Here is a 23,439-nt window from a genome sequence, read left to right on the forward strand (position 1 = left end):
GAGGCTGGTGAACTAATGCCTTTTACACAAACATACAATCACACATCTGAGGCCTCCACCACCACCACCACTGTTCAAACCCACACACGTCTTTATTTCCTCGCACAGTGTTTTACGACTGGGTGTTGGCTGTTGGTTTACCCCTTTTATTAGTTATTTCTAAAAATAGAAGATATTTTGTAAGCTTTTTTTTTTTACAGATCGCTTTTTGGGAGCTGAAAAAAGCAATTTCAACTTGTGTGTTTGTGTGTAATATTTATTTTATGAAAAAAGAAAGATAAAGTGAACATCTTGCTCACGTTTGTCATCTATCTTTTATCCCAGATGTGAAGGTCCCCAACAAATCAGAGACCAAGCGCTACAGCGAGATCTTCCGGGACTTCGATAATTTTGAACTCTCTTTGGTCAACTCGTAAGTCTGACTTTAAGACTCACTCATCATGTACACTTATAACCATTGTCTCCCTCCACATTATAATCAGTCCACCATTCAGAACACCTTTACATGTTTTACATTTTAGTAATTTAGCAGACTCTCTTATGCAGAGCGACTTACAGTTAGTGCATCCATCTTAAGGTAGCTAGGTGAGACAATCACATATCACAGTCATAGTAAGTCGGGGGGGGTTGTCTGCTACTAGTTGCCAGAGAGAGGAAGTGTGTACCTACGTGAGATTGTAAACCGAGTATATTCTTCCTCTTACATCTAAGTGTACATAACTTAGTTTGAAAGGTCCTATTTAAGAGTAACTTAATAGAGTGCTTCATAAATCATTCATAAGCAATTGCAATGCTATATAGAGGGTGGAAAAGGGGTTATGTCGCATTTGGCAATGCGCCAGATGTAAGGACCTGAAAGTAATACCTTTTATATATACAGAACAAAAATATAAACGCAACATGTAAAGTGTTGGTCCCATGTTTCATTATAACGCACAAAAAGCTTATTTCTCTCAAATGTTGTGCACAAATTTGTTTACATCCCTGTTAGTGAGTGTTTCTCCTTTGCCAAGATAATCCATCCAGCTGACACGTGTGGCATATCAAGTAGCTGATTAATTAAACAGCATGATCATTACACAGGTGCACCTTGTGCATGGGGACAATAAAAGGCCACTCTAAAATGTGCAGTTTTGTCACACAACACAATTCCACAGATGTCTAAAGTTTTGAGGGAGCGTGCAATTGGTATGCTGACGGCAGGAATGTCCACAAGAGCTGTTGTCAGAAAATGTAATGTTCATTTCTCTACCAAAAGCCACGTCCAACCGGCCTCACAACCACAGACCACATGTAACCACGGCAGCCCAGGAACTCCACATCCGGCTTCTTCACCGGCGGGATCGTCTGAGGGGGGTGGGGAGGTGCTGAGGAGTATTTCTATCTGTGGGGAAAAACTAATTCTGATTGGCTGGGTCTGGCTCCCCAGTGGGCAGGCCTGGCTCCGAAGTGGCCCCTGCCCAGTCATGTGAAATCCATAGATTAGGGCCTAATGAATTTATTTCAATTGACTGATTTCCTTATTTGAACTGTAACTCAGTAAAATCGTTGAAATTGTTGCATGTTGCGTTTACATTTTTGTTAAGTATGGTATGAATTTGCTCATAAATAATTTGTGAAGCATCTAGGCATTATAAAGGGTTTACGAAGGCTTCATAAAGCCATTATAACATGTATCTGCCCTCTGATCCATCAGCACTGTAGAGGAGATGTTTCTAGACCCTGACTCCCAGTCCATCGCTGAGACCGTCTCTACGGAAACCACAGACAACACTGAGCTGGATCATGTGACGGTGGGGGAGCAGTCCTATCAATCAATCAAGCAACTAATCAACATTACTTTATAAAGCCCTTTTTATACCAGCAGTTGTCACAAAGTGCTTTACAGATACCCAGCCTAAAAACAAACAAATCAATCAATCATTACTACGTTATCTCTGTCAATCAATCACATTGCTTTCTAGCCTGGTGCTCTATTGTTTTTATACTTTTGGTATTGTTTGTACTAGCCAACAGGGGAATCATTTGAACTTAGGTTCTGCTCATATTCTACTGATATGAAGTACAGTGTGTATCGTCTTGTCTCCAAATCCATTTCTCTGTGTAATGGTCTGTATTCTGCCCTGCAGTGTGAGGATGGCTACCCCCAAGATGGTGATGACAAAGATGGAGGTCTATCAGGTATGTTTGCAATCAAATCAAATCAAATGTATTTATAAAGCCCTTTTTACGTCAGCAGATGTCACAAAGTGATTATACAGAATGTTGTATGCATGTGTGTTTTTCCATTTTTTTATTTAAATTCAAATCATTTGGAATGGACTGACTCGAATTGACCCCAACCCTGGTGTGAGTAACGGAGGTGCTTCGTTAGTTCAGCGTGATGAGTAACCTTGCCAGAGACATGACGACTTGCATTAGCGCCCACAGCATAAACCTACTTAGGCCATCGCTCAGCAGGCTAAGAGGCAGGTAGCACGCAGGAGACCCAGGTTCGAGCCCAGATGGTAACGTGTGCAAACCCTTGTGGTTTAGGCTAGACTTCAGTATCCATGGTGTGCAGCAGGGCATTTGTAAAGGCTAAGAGAGATGGCATTACATTCCAGCCAGCGGTAAGTAGAGGTCAGGGGTTATGGTTGTAATGTGTTGAAGGTCACTAGCCTCCAGATCTCTATCACCAGAACCATATGTTCCTGACCCGTTTCAGACAGAAGATGTGGTACTGTATGTTACCTGCAAAAAACAGAAGGCAATGTTTATATGACCAGCCCCTTATATAAGGCTATGTTTGTTTCAAACAGCCTCTTATTTACCCCTTTTATACATATCAGTTGGTAACTGGCAAATTGGGAGGGTTGGGGGTTTTTATTAAACCATGGGGGCTGTTTGCATTTCAAATCAGGGAGGTGTTAAATAATGAAAGTGTTAATGAATTTCCCTGCAAAAAATCTGAGAACCATTCACACAGACCCGATACCTGTATTTTGGTTATAGGGTTTGTATAAATGCAGGAATCATGACTAGGTCTTTAGGTGGCTTTTAATCTCCCCCTCTTCAACCTGAGTGATTGACACTAGACAAGAGCCAGGTGGGGTATGAGACTATGACTAAGTGAGGTGGGCGGGACTAGTGTGGTGATGGCCAGTCACGGTGGTTAATCTCCTCCGCTTCAACCTGCGTGATTGACACCAGACGAGAGCCAATCCCTAAGTGATGTGGGCGGGACTAGTGTGGTGACAGCCAGTCACGGTGGTTCATTTCCACCTATTCAACCTGTGTAATTAGCCGGTGGCGCTAATTGCCTCGGTGTTAACGAGATTAGGAGAAGACTGGAGAGGGTGGGGAGAGAGAGGCTTAGAGCTGCAGACAGATGCTCTCTAGTTTACCCCTCAGACATATCCGTCAAACAGGAGAGAGAGGGAGGGAGGAAGAGGGGAAGGAAGGGATGAGAGAGAAGGAGATAGAGGTAGCGGAATGAGAGAGGAAGGGAGAAATGTGGGAGTGAGGGAGAAAGGGAGAGATAGAGAGGGATGGGGAAAAAGAGAGGTGGAGAGATCCCTTACGGAAAACCCACGATTTTCACGTGATCACGTGATCTTATGTGAAGTTAATATGATAACGTGACAACATGTTAAAGAAACGTGATAACATGAAACTACACGTGAAAACATTTAAGCACATGTGAAAACATGATCTCATGTAAAATAAATGTGACAACACGGGGATGCAAAAATGTCAACATGTGATACCATCAAAATACACGTGACAACATTTGAACGTTTTTAAATGCAATTCCACATGTGAGAGTTAGGCAAATTCCACATGTGAGGTGAAAACATGGTATTCTCCTCACGTGAAAAGGTGGCTTTAACATGTGAACTCTATATTGAATACGTGTGAACATATGACCTCACATGTCTCTTTTCTTTTCATGTGAACATTTCAGCTCAACATGTGAACAGTTAAGGGAAGTAATGAAATGGTATGGGGGTTTTAAGGTAACTGGTACGCTGATCGGCTAAAAAAGTGTAATTTTAAAAAATCAATGACAATATGATTACATTTTACATGATCGCTTAGTACTGACTTCTCAATATGACCCCACCTGGGATTTGAACTCACAACCTCTGGATTTGAAGTACACTGATCTTTCTGCTGCGCCACAAAGTCTGTAGCATTCTAAGAAGTCACATACACATTCATTACCTATAATACATCTCTGCACTTAGAAAAAGTGTGCCATCTGCACTGTTATTTTAGTTATCAATTAATATGACTATTCTCTCATCATTGATTTCATTTATTTATTTCAGCAATTTGAGGGTTTTTCTGTATAGTTGTCTAATGTTGGTGGGGCATATTCTTCTGTTTTAATGTTCCTCCTGAATCACTATGATAAATATAATAGTTTTTCTTGAGTGTATTATACAAAGCTGAGATTTACTTTTAAGTCCAATGTAGGAATACAGGTGAAATCAGTCAATGACACAGACGTGGTGGCGTAGCAGGAAGATCGGAATGCCGTGAAACCAAGAGGTTGTGAGTTCAAATCCCACGTGAGGACATGTTGAATAATAATTACTGTATTAGTAAACGTACACAATGTAATCATGTATGTCAAAGTGTGTCAAATATGTACATTGAAAACACTGCAGCAATTTCGTGATGTTCCGGCTGTCACGCTCGTCTGAAGGAGGAGACCAATGCGCAGCGTTGCGAGTGAACATGATGACTTTATTAACTTAAAGCAACCACGAAGAAAACAACAAATGACGATCCGTGAAGTTCTATACTGAATACTACTAACAGCAACAAAGAAACAATAACCCACAACACAAAGTGAACTCACACAGTATAAATATGGCTCCCAATCAGAGATAACGAGCCGACAGCTGACACTCGTTACCTCCGATTGGGAGTCATACGACTAATCAAGAACAATAACCAAACATAGAAAATGCACAACCAGAAATCCCCAACATAGAAATACACCCAAACAATGAAACTAAACAACCCTGGCTCAAATATCAAGGTCCGTGGAGCCAGAGTGTCACACCGGCGACATCCTAACGACGCATTTTTGTCTGCAGGGCGTCATGTGAAATGTTAATCCACATGTGAAAGGTTATGTGATCATGTGAAAATCCAGACGAGAAACCTCGTGAAATATCATCACATGTGAAGTGTTCCAAAACCACATAGTTTCACGTGTGACATGTGAAATCATCAGATTTTTCTGTAAAGGGAGGGAAAAGAGAGAAACAGACAGAAGGGAAGAGTGAGCACAGAGTGAGGATTGAAAAGAGCATTGTTCAGGCTGAGAGACAAACAAACTACAAAGGAGACAGAAAGGAAGACTAGTGAGATGATGGGGAAATAGGAATGAGAGGGGGACGTGTTAGACCAGGGTCGTGTTCAGTAGGACACAACGTAGCAAAACATTATGCAATGGAAACTGAAAAACTGTGTTTTTTTTTTATTCACAATGCTCTGAAACGTTTTCCCCATACTAAACACAGCCCACTTGTTTCTCAAGGAACTGTGTATGTATGTAGGGATGTCCTTTGACCCCATTAACCCCAATTCCATGGACACAGACACACGTCGCCCAATGGAGATTAAGGATTACGTAGAGCAGTGTTTAAATAAGACATTAGAATGGAAACATCCTGGAGCCGTGCCTAGTCACTGTGCTGCACGCCACGGAAGGCCTCACGTCACCTACTGCAGCGCACCAGACAGGCACCTCTTCTTGGTGTAGGGTGAAGTTGCCCCTAGATGCTGATCTATTTGATTTTTGTACGATTTTATTTTCGATGTTATAAACAATACAACATATACACATACAAACAACATCATACAAACATCAACTACATCCCACCTGCCCACAACCACAAGCACACACCCCAATCTCCAGCCCCCGCATCACTTTCTGCCACATGGCCTGAAACTGCACCATTTTGATTCTATTCGTAGCCCACGCACTTTCAATATTTAAAAAAATACATTTTACCATTATGTTAATGATAGCGGATTGATTGATTTCCAAGTTTTTAGTATATGTTTTTTTCAAAATGAGTGATGAAATAATGTAGTAAATGACATCTACATAAGAGTGTCAAAACCCGTATTTTTTCAAATAGTTTTTTCCCTGCCAAGAAGTTTCCTTTCGTTTCAAAGTGTATTTCTTATGTCCTTTGTTGTTGTTGTAATTAATTCTTTACAGTCATGTTTTTTTCATCATACAGTATTTTCAATAACTTCTAGAAAATACACGATGACACCCTCATAAAGTATTATGACCGTCCTGTCACTTTACTTGGACTAAGAAAATACACTGTCAAGAAGTATTATGACCAGCATAATCGTATAAGCCAATCACATACATTCCCTTATAAACTGGGTGGTTCAAGCCCTGAATGTTGATTGGCTGACAGCCATGGTATATCAGACCGTATACCGCGGGTATGACAAAACATTTATTTTCACTGCTCTAATTACGTTGGTAACCAGTTTATAATAGCAATAAGGCACCTCGAGGGTTTGTGGTATATGGCCAATATACTACGGCTAAGGGCTTTATCCAGGCACTCTGCGTTGCGTTGTGCGTAAGAACAGCCCTTAGCCGTGGTATATTGGCCATATACCACACCCCCTCGTGCCTTATTGCTTAATTATATCAGTCATCAGTCAAAAAGAGGGTGTCTTGTCCTGCTCCTGAAATCTGCTCCTGTATTCATCCCAGTCATCAGAAATAGAGCATTGGGGTAGGTGCATGTCTGACATCAATGTGTGCGCAATTACAATGATAGTTTAATATGGTCCATTTCAGAAAATGTTATACAACATAAACATACTGTTGACAAGTAGGCTATGGTGTAATGGAATGTTTTGCCTTGTGTGGTAGGTTTTGTGGGTTTTGACACTCTTATGTAGGTGTCATATACAGTATATCACAACAGGTCTAAATCCAGTGTTATGACCATATTATGACAGGTTATGTCAGCTGTTATGACATTATGACATGGTTATGACCGTGTCATAACGTGTTATGACGCTGGGTGTCAAGTAAAGTGTTACCGTAATTTAGTTATGCTCCAACTTTCCCTCCATCTTGTGCCAACATCAGTTCTTTTTAAGTCTTGGTTCCAATAGTTTATATTTTTTTCTAAGAGATTGTCAGTTGGATTGTCAACTCTGCAAGTTGTTGAATATCTTCCCTATCATATGAACATCCTTTTCTGACTCAAATAAGATTCCCTAATAACTTTTAAGTTGCATGTATTTGAAACAATCAAATACTATCTTTTGATCAGTTTGACATTTTCCCCACTAATGATTAAGGTTGGGATTGGGGGAGGGGAAGCTGATCCTAGATCTGTACCTAGGGGAAACTTCACCCCGGAGCACCTCTTCTTTACCATGTTACTAAGCATATAGCTATACCTTCCCTCTGAGTGCCCTCCTCCTCTCTCTTCATTCAGTTACATCTAATACAGTATCCTGCACTCACCCTAACCCAACCCACTCTTCCCAATTCCAAATTCTCCCAGCTACCCCCCACCAGTTTGGAGCTGATCTGTAATAAGCCAAATGGAGGGGCGAGGGGTGGGGCTGCGGATAGGGGCGAGCAGTGGGGGTAGGGTGGTAGGGCTGATGAGTTGAGTGGCCCGTGCCGTGGCCTGCTTTCTGTAATGCCTGTCGTCAGTCCCGTTGGGTTGACATTGATTGATCCCTGTATTGTATATGTGCGCGTGTCAACTGTGTTGTTGATCTGTGTTAGTGGATGTCAAGGGTCAATAACAGTATGGACTGAGTTTGGAGCTTGTGTAACTAACTAGTGCTTGCACTTGTGTAACATATTCCTGATCTACTGTAATTCCACTAACCTACAGCTGTGAAGTTCTCTCAACTGAGACAGAGAGACAGAAAGGGAAAGCGAGAGAAAGAGAGATTGGGAGAGGGGGGGGGAGACAGATCATGTACAGAATAAATGCTGTAAGAAGGAGCACCAATAATCAGTTTGTGCCGAGCTCTAACCCGTTCCTCACCCCATCCACCCACATAGTCCTCCTGAACAGGGTCTGTCAGTCACACACACACCAGGAGGTAAAACCTTGTTGTGATTTAAAGCCTGTCACTCCACAATCTGAACCTGCCCTCTCTGGATAATCCCTAGTCCCAGAAGCCAGCACAGGCAGAGTGGAGGGAGGGGGGACACGCACACACACACACACACACACACACACACAGGTGGCACAGGGAAGTGTGAAGGGGTGCCCACAAGAGAGGGAGACAGGGAACAAGCGAGAGAGAGAGAGGTCAACGCAGCACAACACTCGGCCAGAAAGTCTTAATCTTTTATTTTTTTGCTCAGACATGGAGTTACTTGTTTCAAGAGAGAAGCCTCTTCTATGCTCTGTGGGAAAGTATTTTCTCTGCTCTCACTCTCGGAACTGAGAGGAGTGTAGGACACAATACATCTGTGTTGGAGAAGAAGAAGTGAAACAGGAATTAGACTTGTCAGAAGAGTGCAGTATTGATAGATCCAATGATCTATTTCTGTGCATGCAGCTCGACTGTGGACAGGTCAAAGAAGTGAAAGGACAGGGGTACTGATGGTGATGTTGCAAGCGAACGAGTGAGGGGGAAAAAGAGGACTGAGAGACCGGGGGAAAGAGAGAGTAGAAAGGAGAGGAAGGGAGAAAGCACATGACATGCGTTGCAGGATTGTTGCACATCGCCATCTGCTGTGAGTCAGAGAGGAAGACAACAGAGAGAGGGAGCGAGAGAGCAGCTGGCTGACTTCAGACTGCTGTCAGTCACACCAACACCCTGACTTCCATAACAACCACAACACACGATGTTGCCATGTTGATTACAACACTCTGGCACCGAGGAGTTGCCACGGTGATCTTCTCAGACCGTCACATTTTCTCTCTCTCTCTGACGGAGGAGGGGAGCGGTAGAACAGGTGCTGGAGGGGGGAGGAGCCAGGGAGAGGAGAGGAGGTGGAGCTAAAAAGCCTGTTTGGGACCCTCAGCCAATCCCTTTCTCTCTTTTCCTTTCTTCACTTCTGTCTGTTTAGCCCTGGAAGCAGCTGGTCTAGACTGGACAAGAGAATTTCCTGGGGACATTTAGATTTTCCCACGTGATGACCTCTTGCTATGCATGCTTTGAGATGACCAACCTATGACCACACCTCCACCCGTGTTGGTGTAGTTGTGACCACTTGTGCTGAGACAGAGACCCTGTGCACAACAGCAGCACTTGGACCTAGTGGACTCTGAGGACTAGCCCTGATGACCAGTCGTTCTCAGTCTCTCTTCTCCATAGAGTTTGTTTGGCTAAACCACAAACCTGTTGTGGAAACAGAGCTATGTTTCTGATGAACTCACGGAACTGAGAAATAGGAGATACCCTTTTTTGTCTATTCTCCTTTATTCCTTTGTTGTTGTTTCTTGGATGACAAATTATTCGGATTACACATTATTGATAGTATGGAACACAAAGCATACCCGTGAGCCCAGCTTTTCCCCTGGGAATCGGGGGAGAGGGGTCTGTATTGGACGCCCCGTGGGGGTCCAGACTGCCCCGTTGTGTGTGTGTGTGTTTTGGGGTAAAAAGCCCTCCTGTCTGTGTGTTATCAGGGTGAGGTAGGGAGGATATGCAGTGATGCTGATGTACTCACTCTCAGCCCAGGAAGCGGACCTGGCCCTGTGTCGCTGTGAGGGAGGCGTGGAGCTGGCCCTGCAGTATGCCAAGATGTGGTGCCGCTATGCCAAGGATCTGCTGGCCTGGATGGAAAAGAGAATCAGCCTAGGTGAGTGGAGAAGTGGGTGTGTTTGTTTCTGTGTCTGTCTGCCTGCCTGCTTGTCAGTTTGTATGTCTTTCAGTCTGTCTGTCTCATATTCATATTTGCATATCTTACATTGACATAAACAATTTATTGGATTAAAGTTAATTGCAACTATCTCAAATTAGGGCGTGGCCCATAGTGTGTCACTGCAATGTGGTACAGACTCATTCAAAGTAACAGATGGACACAAGTATAACATATTCACAAACATATATATTTGTAAATATGTGCTTGCATGTAAACCATGTGTCAGATGTCAGTGTGCAGCGGTAGGACGGAGTCAGGCGCAGGACACAGAACTGAGTAACAGACAAACTAAAAACTAACTAACAAACTAACAAAACTCGGAAAGAAACAAATACAAATTCCACACCAGCTCACAGCAGTCATAAACACCAAACAAAGAACAATCACGCACAAAACCATGAGGGAACCAGAGGGTTAAATAGGGAAATAATCATAACGTGATGGGAACCAGGTGTGTACAATCAAGACAAAACAAATAGAAAACAGAAATGTAGATCGGTGGTAGCTAGAAGACCGGTGATGACGACCGCAGATAGCCACCCGCACAAGGAGAGGCACCAACTTCGGCGGAAGTCGTGACACCATGTGCTTTGCATGTAAACAAATGAAATAGTTCACATACAGTGCCTTGCAAAAGTATTCAACCCCCTTGGCGTTTATTCCTATTTTGTTGTATTACAACCTGTAATTTAAATGGATTTTTATTTGGATTTCATGTAATGGACATACACAAAATAGTCCAAATTGGTGAAGTGAAAAAAAAAAAAAAACCTGTTTAAAAAAAATAATTTAAAAAAATAATGGAAAAGTGGTGCGTGCTTATGTATTCACCCCCTTTGCTATGAAGCCCCTAAATAAGATCTGGTGTAACCAATTACCTTCAGAAGTCACATAATTAGTTAAATAAAGTCCACCTGTGTGCAATCTAAGTGTCACATGATATGTCACATGATCTCAGTACAGTGAGGGAAAAAAGTATTTGATCCCCTGCTGATTTTGTACGTTTGCCCACTGACAAAGAAATGATTAGTCTATCCTTTTAATGGTAGGTTTATTTGAACAGTGAGAGACAGAATAACAACAACAAAATCCAGAAAAACGCATGTCAAAAATGTTATAAATTGATTTGCATTTTAATGAGGGAAATAAGTATTTGACCCCCTCTCAATCAGAAAGATTACTGGCTCCCAGGTGTCTTTTATACAGGTAACGAGCTGAGATTAGGAGTACACTCTTAAAGGGAGTGCTCCTAATCTCAGCTTGTTACCTGTATAAAAGACACCTGTCCACAGAAGCAATCAATCAATCAGATTCCAAACTCTCCACCATGGCCAAGACTAAAGAGCTCTCCAAGGATGTCAGGAACAAGATTGTAGACCTACACAAGGCTGGAATGGGCTACAAGACAATCGCCAAGCAGCTTGGTGAGAAGGTGACAACAGTTGGTGCGATTATTTGCAAATGGAAGAAACACAAAAGAACTGTCAATCTCCCTCGGCCTGGGGCTCCATGCAAGATCTCTCCTTGTGGAGTTGCAATGATCATGAGAACGGTGAGGAATCAGCCCAGAACTACACGGGAGGATCTTGTCAATGATCTCAAGGCAGCTGGGACCATAGTCACCAAGAAAACAATTGGTAACACACTACGCCGTGAAGACACTGAAATCCTGCAGCGCCCGCAAGGTCCCCCTGCTCAAGAAAGCACATACACAGGGCCGTCTGAAGTTTGCCAATAAACATCTGAATGATTCAGAGGAGAACTGGGTGAAAGTGTTGTGGTAAGATGAGACCAAAATCGAGCTCTTTGGCATCAACTCAACTCGCCGTGTTTGGAGGAGGAGGAATGCTGCCTATGACCCCAAGAACACCATCCCCACCGTCAAACATGGAGGTGGAAACATAATGCTTTGGGGGTGTTTTTCTGCTAAGGGGACAGGACAACTTCACCGCATCAAAGGGACGATGGACGGGGCCATGTACCGTCAAATCTTGGGTGAGAACCTCCCTCCCTCAGCCAGGGCATTGAAAATGGGTCGTGGATGGGTATTCCAGCATGACAATGACCCAAAACACACGGCCAAGGCAACAAAGGAGTGGCTCAAGAAGAAGCACATTAAGGTCCTGGAGTGGCCTAGCCAGTCTCCAGACCTTAATCCCATAGAAAATCTGTGGAGGGAGCTGAAGGTTCGAGTTGCCAAACGTCAGCCTCGAAACCTTAATGACTTGGAGAAGATCTGCAAAGAGGAGTGGAACAAAATCCCTCCTGAGATGTGTGCAAACCTGGTGGCCAACTACAAGAAACGTCTGACCTCTGTGATTGCCAACAAGGGTTTTGCCACCAAGTACTAAGTCATGTTTTGCAGAGGGGTCAATACTTATTTCCCTCATTAAAATGCAAATCAATTTATAACATTTTTGACATGCGTTTTTCTGGATTTTTTTGTTGTTTTTCTGTCTCTCACTGTTCAAATAAAACTACCATTAAAATTATAGACTGATCATGTCTTTGTCAGTGGGCAAACATACACAATCAGCAGGGGATCAAATATTTTTTTCCCTCACTGTATATATACACCTGTTCTGAAAGGCCCCAGAGTCTGCAACACCATTAAGCAAGGGGCACCATCAAGCAAGTGGCACCACGAAGACCAAGGAGCTCTTCAAACAGGTCAGGGACAAAGTTGTGGAGAAGTACAGATCAGGGTTGGGTTATACAAAAATATCCCAAACTTTGAACATCCCACGGAGCACCATTAAATCCATTATTAAAAAAATTGAAAGAATATGGCACCACAACAAACCTGCCAAGAGAAGGCCATCCACCAAAACTCACGGACCAGGCAAGGAGGGCATTAATCAGAGAGGCAACAAAGAGACCAAAGATAACCCTGAAGGACCTGCAAAGCTCCACAGCGGAGATTGGAGATTGGAATAATACAGGGAAATTCTTGAGGGTAACCTGTTTCAGTCTTCCAGAGATTTGAGACTGGGACGGAGGTTCACCTTCCAGCAGGACAATGACCCTAAGCATACTGCTAAAGCAACACTTGAGTGGTTTAAGGGGAAACATTTAAATGTCTTGGAATGGCCTAATCACAGCCCAGACCTCAATCCAATTGAGAATCTGTGGTATGACTTAAAGATTGCTGTACACCAGCGGAACCCATCCAACTTGAAGGAGCTGGAGCAGTTTTGCCTTGAGGAATGGGCAAAAATCCCAGTGGCTAGATGTGCCAAGCTTATAGAGACATACCCCAAGAGACTTGCAGCTGTAATTACTGCAAAAGGTGGTTCTACAAAGTATTGACTATTGGGGGGGTGAATAGTTATGCACGCTCAAGTTCAGTTTTTTTGTCTTATTTCTTGTTTGTTTCACAATAAAACATATTTTGCATCTTCAATGTGGTAGGCATGTTGTGTAAATTCATTTTAATTCCAGGTTGTAAGGCAACAAAATAGGAAAAATGCCAAGGGGGGTGAATACTTTCGCAAGCCACTGTACCAAATGTTTAGTATATACCATGTTTCTGGCATTCATAGACAGGTATCCTTCTCAAAACATAAGATAAACAAGAATAATTTTCAGACAACACCAAAGGCTCTCTTATCCCTCTGTAAAAAGTTGTTTTGCTGGTATGGAACTGCAGTAACTCTTCTCCTAGGAAATACTAGCAGTCAGTCACTCTATTCCTGGAAAAGACAACAGAGTCTAAAGTAGGCCTACCCTGCCATTAGAGAATGTGTGTTTATTCCTCACCTGTAATAGGATAATAGACCTTGTGGTTGAACCCTGTGTGGATGGATAAACAGTATCTTCCACAGTACCCTCTGGTGGTAGAACTTAGGTATTACAAGGACTGTTATAGGGACCGTTTACATTCCCAGTGAGCGAAACTGGTTGAAAAGATATCAGAGAAAATAATTTTCAGTTAACCATTTCAGGAACAACAAGATATCACCAACTGGTTCCGTGAACCCTTAGGTTGAGAAACACTGTGTCACGATCGTTCGTGAACGAGAAGGACCAAGGCGCAGCGTGATATGCATTCATATTTATTAACGACTAAACACACGACAAAACAACAAACGAAACGTGACGTCCACGGTAGCATACAAACAACATACCTTACACGGAACAAGATCCCACAACTGACTGGTGCCAAAAGGCTGCCTAAGTATGGTCCCCAATCAGAGACAACGAGCTACAGCTGCCTCTGATTGGGGACCAAACCGGCCAACATAGCTCTACACATTATAGATATTCACCATAGAAATAAACACAACACAGAAACTACACACCCTGGCTCAACATTTAAGAGTCCCCAGAGCCAGGGCGTGACACACTGTTAGGGTATTACGGAGCGGTATAACCTACCCTGTGATAACAACAACAAAGTAGATCTGTATGGTTGGTAGCCAATGAGGAAAACATGGAGCGGTCCAGCCACTCCCCTCAGGGGAACCCCACAGAGACTACAGGGTTAAACAGGGCAGATTAACCAGGCCACAGCAGGAGAATGGACAGCCTACTATTCTGCTCTGTACTGTAGCCTTATGTACTGTAATGTACTGTTATATACTGTACTGTAGTATACCCTTACTGCACTGTTCTGTGCTGTAGGAGGGCAAAGAGATCAGCTCACCAAGGTGCTGCCAAGCAGCCCTGTGTTTGGATAGCTGTGTATAGGAAATGGAGAGAGGTCAGAGTGACCATTTAGGGGAAGTGGTCAACATAGAGGGAAAGGTCTGAGCCAGTGGTCAGAGGTCTGAGCCACTGTGGATGTTAATGTAATGGAAGTGGTCAACATAGAAGGATAGGTCTGAGCCAGTGGTCAGAGGTTTGAGCCACTGTGGACAGTGGTCCGTTGAATGCAGTGGAGGCTGGTGGGAAGAGCTATAGGAGGAAGGGCTCATTGGGCTGGAATGGAATAAATGGACAGGTATCACACCCAAACCTATGGAAACCACGTTTGATTTAGTGTGTACTAAAATCAATCACATGTTTCATCATAATAATGACTTATTCTGGTCTGTTTGCAGAGCAAGAGTTTGCCAAGAACATCATAAAGGCAGCAGAAACAGCTAAGTCCTGTGTGGCCCAGCAGGTATGGATGCTTTTGTTGTCTCTCATGTGTATGGTATTGTATACTGTAGGTTGTACATGTGATGATGTGTACAATATTGCATAGAAACCTATTCAATTCATATCAGATTACTCTTTAGGCCTAATATTAGCTACCTTAGTGGAATGCACTGAAAGTCGATGTGCATAAAAGCATCTGCTAAATTACCAATATAACATGTATTACAGTGCCTTCAGAAAGTATTCACACCCCTTGACTTTTTGCACATTTTGTTGTGTTACAGCCTGAATTTAAAATAGATTAAATGTCTCTGGCCTACACACAATATCCCATAATGTCAAAGTGGAATTATGTTTTTAGAAATAATTAATTAAAAGTGAAAAGCTGAAATGTCAATCCTAAATAAGTTCAGGAGTAAAAATGTGCTTAACAAGTCACATAATAAGTTGCATGGACTCACTCTGTGTGCAATAATAGTGTTTAACATGATTTTTGAATGACTACTTCATCTCTGTACCCCACACATACAATTATCTGTAAGGTCCCTCAGTTGAGCAGTGAATTTCAAACACAGATTCAACCAGAAAGACCAGGGAGGTTTTCCAATGCCTCACAAAGAAGGGCACCTATTGGTAGATGGGTAAAAAATATATATAATAACTTTGAATATCCCTTTGAGCATGGTGAAGTTATTAATTACATTTTGGATGGTGTATCAATACACCCAGTCACTACAAAGATACAGGCGTCCTTCCTAACTCAGTTGCCAGAGAGAAAGAAAACCGCTCAGGGATTTCACCATGAGGCCAATGGTGACTTTAAAACAGTTACAGAGTTTAATGGCTGTGATAGGACAAAACTGAGGATGGATCAACAACATTGTAGTTACTCCACAATACTAACCTAATTGACAGCTTGAAAAGAAGGAAGCTTGTACAGAATACAAATATTCAAAAACATGCATCCTGTTTGCAACAAGGCACGAACGTAATACTGCAAAAAATGTGGCAAAGCAATTCACTTTTTGTACTGAATACAAAGTGTTATGTTTGGGGCAAATTCAATCCAGCACATTGCTGAGTACCACACGCCATATTTTCAAACATAGTGGTGGCTGCGTCATCTTATGGGTACGCTTGTGATCACTAAGGACTGGGGCGTTTTTCAGGATTCAAAAGAAACGGAATGGAGCTAAGCACAGGCAAAATCCTAGAGGAAAACCTGGTTCAGTCAGCTTTATATCCAACAGACACTGGAAGATCAATTTACACTGGAGTTGCTTACCAAGAAGACAGTGAATGTTCCTGAGTGGCTGAGTTACAGTTTGGACTTAAATCTACTTGATGGCAAGACCTGAAAATGGTTGTCCAGCAATGATCAACAACCAATTCGACAGAGCTTGAAGAATTTTGAAAAGCATAATGGGCAAATGTTGCACAATCCAGGTGTGGAAAGATCTTAGAGACTTATACCCAGAAAGACTCACAGCTGTAATTGCTGCCAAAGGTGCATCTACAAAGTATTGACTCAGGGGTGTGAATACTTTTGTAAATTAGATATTTCATTTTCATTTTCAATAACTTTGCAAAAAAATCTACAAACATGTTTTCACACAACAAAATGTGGAATAGGTCAAGGGGTATGAATACTTTCTGAAGTATTGCATAGAAACATTATTTCATTCATTTCACCACTCTCTCTACATATTCTCTGAAATACTGTATATCTAATATCTCTAATATAACTGAAATATATCTAAATAACGTATTTAAATGATATCTATAACCTGGTTCTTACTGTACTGTTGTTGCAGGACATGATGCCTCTGCAGTACATCTACACCATGGCCCTGGAGCACGAGGTGAAGACCAGCCAGTCTTCTAAACAGACATCAGAACTGCTGCAGCAACGCTGCTACCAGGTACTACAGACAGACAGACTGACGAGCAGGCAGGCAGACAGACAGACAGACAGACAGACAGACAGACAGACAGACAGACAGACAGGCAGGCAGGAGAACCACTACCACACAATTAGCAAGCCTACTCAATGTGTCAAAAAACATTCCTGTATGCAAGAAAAATGTGGAATAATGTGTAGACTGATTTAGTATGATGTGTTTAATCCTATGTCTTTATCCTGAAGGCCCTGGCAGCCAAGAAGAATGAGATTGATAAGTGGCGCAAGGAGTTCAAGGAGGAGTGGTCCAAAGAACAGAAGAGGATGGTGAGTGCTGTTTTTTTGGCCACTACTGTGTGTGCATGCATGCATGTGTGTGCGTGTTTAACAGCTTCTTTCATTGGTCAGAACAATGCGGTTACAGCTTCTCTCATTGGTCAGAACAATGTGGTAACAGCTTCTCTGATTGGTCAGAACAATGCGGTAACAGCTTCTCTCACTGGTCAGAACAATGTGGTAACAGCTTCTCCCATTGGTCAGAACAATGCGGTAACAGCTTCTCTCATTGGTCAGAATGAGGCGGTGGCGGCTCTGAAGAAGGCTCGTCAGCAGTACCTGCAGCGCAGCGAAGACCTGGAGAAGACCAAGGCTGTGACGGCCAAGACCGGGGATGAGCTCACAGCGGGACACAAGACCCTGGACAAGAGGAGGAAGTCACGCGACGATGCACTGTCAAAGGTGTGGTGCAGCAGGTCCAACCGCCACACGGAGTTCACTGAAACATATCCCTTAATTTTTTGGGTTCCAGTTTTTAGGTTTTCATTTTTTTGTAACAGGAAAAGGATGATTATTATATTTTTTGGTCATCATGTGACTCACTGTGCCTATCTCCCTCTCTCATCCATCTCTCGCCCCCCACCCCGCCCCACCCCACCCCACAACCAGTTGATGGAGGCAGAGATGCAGTACAGACAGTGTGTGGGTGAGGCCCAGGACCACCAGGACGAGCTGGAGAGAGTGAAGGAGAAAATCATAGTTCACACCCGCAAACTCATCTGCCAGGGGGACTCTGTGCTCAAGGAGGTGGGTGTCCAAGCCTATTGGAGATAAACATTCCCTGTGCTGGATGCAACAAGTGGAGTGTCTGTCTGTATATCTCTGCCTCCATCACATGGTTGATAGTGATCATAAGAGTAAACAGACTCAAGGCAAGCACTTAGCAGCCGTTTCACTTAGTCTTTTAAGACTGTCAATGCTCTTGATTCAAACAATCGCCCCAACAAACAAAAAAACATAATAAAATACGGTCCAGGTCTCCTTTGCTAAATAATATATGAATATAATATATGCCATTTAGCAGACCCTTTTATCCAAAGCAACTTACAGTCATGCGTACATACATTTTACCAACTAGTGGTCCCAAGAGTTGAACCGACTATCCTGGCGTTGCAAGCACTATACTCTACCAACTGAGCTACAGAGGTATCTTGAGGGACTGGATGAATAATGTTTAAATAAACGAAATGAATGTAATCCCTCATATCATGTACCTCTACCACCCCTAGGCCACAGTGAACATGTTCTACTTCCAGCGTCAGCAGACGGAGCCGGTTCCCCTGGGTTACCACAACCTGGAGGTGACCTGCAGGCCGTGTGAACCCGGGGAGCCCTACCTGCTCTACATCTTCAGGAAGAGAAGCCAAGAACAGCCCCTACAAACCTTCACCTTCCAGGAGTTTGTCCCTCAGAACAAGAGGTAAGAACGGATGGATGATGTGTCCTGTTCTAGGTAGGCTACAGCTCTATCGGATGATACTGTTTGTCCCATTCGTGCCTCTTGTCTTGTACAGTATTTAGAGTTGCGGTCAATATTTTATTTGTAAATGTTAATTGTGTGTGTGCTCATGCTTGCCTGTGTGTATGTGTGTGTGCGTGCTTGCCTGTGTGTGTGCGTGTGTGTTTGTGTGTGTGTGTGCGTGCGTGTGTCCGAATTTGTGTGTGGCACCCCCAAGTGGCCGTCGTAAGACCATCAACCCCATCAGCTCTCTACAGGACTCCTTCTCCCTGCCTGAAGAAAGTCTGGTTAAGCGTAAGGGCTACAGCGACACTGAGAGCATAGGAGGCAGTCTGGAGTCTCTGTCCAGCCCAGGTAAGCCTGTGTGCTTCATTCGACAGATTTCATTTAATCATGCTCAGAAGATTGACCAAACAAACATCGATTTCATAATTGCTAGTGGAGAGAAATAATGTGTTGGCTATGAAGCTTACGGGAAACTCACCTTGTCCTGTTTGTCTGGTCCCTCTCTGTGTGTCTTACCCACATTGAACCCTGAACTCTGTAGCCCATGGCAACAGGAGGCTTCCTAAAGCCCCCTCCACAGGGACCATGTCATCAGACGACTTGGATGAGAGGGACAATGGCACCGTCCTGGGAGGAGGTGAATGTCACTGTCATCACCTAACTCATACAACAGACGGCAACTAATGGCTCTCTATACGCAAATGCTTCTGCTGAATTCCGAATCTACCCCTAACCCAGAGTTTCCCCAAACTCGGTCCTCGGGAACCCAAGGGGTGCATGTTTTGGTTTTTGCCCTAGCACTACACAGCTGATTCAGATAACCAACCAACTCATCATCAAGCTTTGATTCTTTTAAATCAGCTGTGTAGTGCTAGGACAAAAAAACTAAACGTGCACCCATTGGGGTCCCCAGGACCGAGTTTGGGAAATGCTGCCCTAACCCCTACACCCTAGCCACTCCTGTAGATCTGATTAGATAGATATAATAATTGTGGCAATTGCTTCTTGACTACTGATTGGCTAGGTGGAAACGTCGTCATATTCTTCCACTCGTCCAATCCTCTAAGGTCTACAGGAGTGGCTAGGGAGTAGGGTTCTGTTTGGCAATAGGGGTACATTTGGTGGGGTAGTGTTTCCCACCATGACATGTACGCTGCCGAGTATGACTGTCCTGTCCTGTGGTTCCTCGTAGATTGTGTCGACTCCACTCCAGAGGGGAACGGTGCGGTAGGGAAGGTACGGACTACGTCCCGAGCCGCGCTGACACACCGACTCAGGAAGATGAAGAGCAAGATGGTGAAGTGCAAACAGTGTGACAACTACATTGTGGTCAACGGCATCGAGTGTGAGGAGGTGAGGAAGAGGAGAAATAGAAGGATGGAAGGAGAGAAGAACTTATGTGGGAGCCTCTTAAATGATAAAAGTAGAACATTATTGCCTGATTCACAGTCACACTATAGGGCCTAACCAAGCCAAGCTGAACCGAGCTGTTTTGGCCTGGTTTGGTTCTCTATCCTCCATAGTTGCGCCAGCACAGTATGGTTCAGGTTGACTCTATAGTGTGAACCAGGTATATAGGGTGTGATTTGAGCTCACCCTGTGGTTTGCTAATCCATGTCCTCTGTCCCGCCTGCCATCTCTGTAGTGTGGCGTGGCGGTTCATAGGAAGTGTCTGGAGGTGTTACAGCATGAGTGTGAGAACAGGAAGGGCATTCTGTTTGGGGTGGGTTTCTCCCTGTTGCCCCGGGACCGGCCTGACGAGGTGCCCTTCGTGGTCCAGCTCTGCACGGCTGAGATAGAGAGCAGGGCCCTCTCTCTACAGGTACTGGGTATACCTGGTTGTAATATGGTTTCGAATAAGTACTGAAGCAAACAGGAAAACTGTTTTACAGAAGCGACAGTACAGTGCCCTTCTCTCAATCCCTCTCTCTTTCTCTTTCTCCCTCGTTCCCTCCCCTCTCTCCCTCCATCCATTCATCCCTCCCTCCCAGGGGGTGTATCGTATCAGTGGGTCCAAGCCTCGTATCCAGAAGCTGTGTCAGGTCTTCGAGACCCAGAGGGACCAGGTCGACCTCTCTGACCTTTCACCTCATGACATCACCTCAGTCCTCAAACACTTCTTCAAGGAGGTACAACTTCCCTGTTTCCCAGACAACAAAGAAAATGGATATTACAGACAATATACTGTAGAGCCAACGATACAGTTAATACAGACAATATAGAGTCGAATAGATTCTGACTTGAGATACAGTCATACACTGTTATACAATGTTATTTAAACTCTCACACAAAGCTCCCCTTCATGATTATGCCAAACTATGAGTAATTATAATATATAATAATCTTAACTCAGGATTCCCCATTTAGTGAACATCATGTGGAACAGCCCTATTGTCAGTCAATGCATCAAAGCTAATAAGTGTGTATTATTATTATTATTATTATTATTATTATTATTATTATGTGTTAATTAATTGTTAATTATAATCCATTGTTATTATTAATTAGTCATAAAACCATCTTCCTCCTCACACAGCTTCCAGAGCCGCTGTTGACCTTTGACCTGTACAATGACTTCATCGGTGTGGGCAAGGAGATCCAGCGTCTCAGTGAGAGGGAGGCGACAGCAGAGACTCCTGGGATAGTGGAGGACCTCACATATAACCTGAGAGACCTGCTGGAGAGACTGCCCCCGTACCGCTACTACACAGTGCAGCATATGATGCGTCACCTCCACAGGTACTACTCTACTACACAGTGCAGCATATGATGCGTCACCTCCACAGGTACTACTCTACTACACAGTGCAGCATATGATGCGTCACCTCCACAGGTACTACTCTACTACACAGTGCAGCATATGATGCGTCACCTCCACAGGTACTACTCTACTACACAGTGCAGCATATGATGCGTCACCTCCACAGGTACTACTCTACTACACAGTGCAGCATATAATGCGTCACCTCCACAGGTACTACTCTACTACACAGTGCAGCATATAATGCGTCACCTCCACAGGTACTATGCATAATGGCGCTGGAGGGGGGATGGGTGCCGTTTTACAGGCTCCTAACCAACTGTGCTATTTTGTTATTATTTTCACGTTGTTTGTAACTTATTTTTTAACTTATTGTGTGCTGCTACCTTCTCTTATGACCGAAAATAACTTCTGGACATCAGAACAGCGATTACTCACCTCGCAAGGATATACTGCCTTCTCGGGAACGGGCCCAAATCCCCGTCATTTGCGTGAAGAAAAGACGGAGAAAAAGTGGGCGGAGGTCGGGCTGCCTTCTGAGAATTCGTAGGCGAGTGAGTAAACCTCCGCTACCATCCGTTCTATTGGCCAACGTGCAATCATTGGAAAACAAAATGGATGATCTACGATCAAGAATATCCTACCAACGGGACATTAAAAACTGTAGTATCTTATGTTTCACTGAGTCGTGGCTGAACGACGACACAGATAATATAGAGCCTGAGGTAGAGTACCTTATGATAAGCTGTAGACCACACTATCTATCAAGAGAGTTGTCATCTATATTATTTGTAGCCGTCTATGTGGTCCTCTGTAGCTCAATTGGTAGAGCATGGCGCTTGTAACGCCAGGGTAGTGGGTTCGATCCCCGGGGCCACCTATACGTAAAAATGAATGCGCACATGACTGTAAGTCGCTTTGGATAAAAGCGTCTGCTAAATGGCATATTATTATTATTTACCACCACAAACCAATGCTGGCACTAAGACCGCACTCAAGGAGCTGTATAAGGCCATAAGCAAACGAGAATGCTGTAGGGGAGGGTTTGGCCGGCAGGGATGTGGGTTCGTTTCCCACGGGGGGCCAGTATGAAAAAAACAAAACATGTATGCATTCACTAACTGTAAGTCGCTCTGGATAAGAGCGTCTGCTAAATGACAAAAATTTAAAAAAATATATTTTAAATTTTTAATTTTTTTTAATTTTTATTTAAATTTAATGCTCATCCAGAAGCAGCGCTCCTAGTGGCCGGGGACTTTAATGCAGGCAAACTTAAATCCGTTTTACCTAATTTCTACCAGCATGTCACATGTGCAACCAGAGGGAAAAAAACTCTAGACCACCTTTACTCCACACACAGAGACGCATACAAAGCTCTCCCTCGCCCTCCATTTGGCAAATCTGACCATAATTCTATCCTCCTGATTCCTGCTTACAAGCAAAAACTAAAGCAGGAAGTACCAGTGACTCGCACAATACAGAAGTGGCCAGATGACGCGGATGCTACGCTACAGGAATGTTTTGCTAGCACAGACTGGAACATGTTCCGGGATTCATCCAATGGCATTGAGGAGTACACCACCTCAGTCATCGGCTTCATCAATAAGTGCATCGACGACGTCGTCCCCACAGTGACCGTACGTACATATCCCAACCAGAAGCCATGGATTACAGGCAACATCCGCATCGAGCTAAAGGCTAGAGCTGCCACTTTCAAGGACTGGGACTCTAATCCGGACGCTTATAAGAAATCCCGCCACACCCTCTGATGAACCATCAAACAGGCAAAGCGTCAATACAGGATTAAGATTGAATCTATACTACACCGGCTGTGACGCTCGTTGGATGTGGCAGGGCTTGAAAACTATTACGGACTACAATGGCAAGTGTCTTCACTGACATTTTCAACCTCTCCCTGACCGAGTCTGTAATACCAACATGTTTCAAGCAGACCACCATAGTCCCTGTGCCCAAGGAAGCGAAGGTAACCTGCCTAAATGATTACC

The 23,439-nt window shown here is 43.6% G+C and overlaps 1 protein-coding gene across 3 annotated transcripts in view; it reads left to right on the forward strand.

Annotated features, from left to right (window-relative positions):
* The window catches only part of LOC121550403 (GEM-interacting protein), a 50,330-nt gene that overhangs the window by 20,725 nt on the left and 6,166 nt on the right, over positions 1-23,439 (forward strand). For all 3 annotated transcript variants that reach the window (XM_041862649.2, XM_041862651.2, XM_041862650.2), the window contains 16 exons: positions 325-412; positions 1,697-1,793; positions 2,130-2,181; positions 9,698-9,823; positions 14,929-14,993; positions 16,786-16,893; positions 17,118-17,198; positions 17,445-17,609; positions 17,817-17,954; positions 18,437-18,627; positions 18,884-19,020; positions 19,214-19,309; positions 19,865-20,025; positions 20,318-20,494; positions 20,664-20,801; positions 21,209-21,411. In XM_041862649.2, coding sequence (XP_041718583.2) covers positions 325-412; positions 1,697-1,793; positions 2,130-2,181; positions 9,698-9,823; positions 14,929-14,993; positions 16,786-16,893; positions 17,118-17,198; positions 17,445-17,609; positions 17,817-17,954; positions 18,437-18,627; positions 18,884-19,020; positions 19,214-19,309; positions 19,865-20,025; positions 20,318-20,494; positions 20,664-20,801; positions 21,209-21,411 — 2,023 coding nt within the window. The remainder of the gene's footprint in view (positions 1-324; positions 413-1,696; positions 1,794-2,129; positions 2,182-9,697; positions 9,824-14,928; positions 14,994-16,785; positions 16,894-17,117; positions 17,199-17,444; positions 17,610-17,816; positions 17,955-18,436; positions 18,628-18,883; positions 19,021-19,213; positions 19,310-19,864; positions 20,026-20,317; positions 20,495-20,663; positions 20,802-21,208; positions 21,412-23,439) is intronic.

This window comes from Coregonus clupeaformis, chromosome 35, assembly GCF_020615455.1.
Source record: "Coregonus clupeaformis isolate EN_2021a chromosome 35, ASM2061545v1, whole genome shotgun sequence".
Classification (NCBI taxonomy): domain Eukaryota; kingdom Metazoa; phylum Chordata; class Actinopteri; order Salmoniformes; family Salmonidae; genus Coregonus; species Coregonus clupeaformis.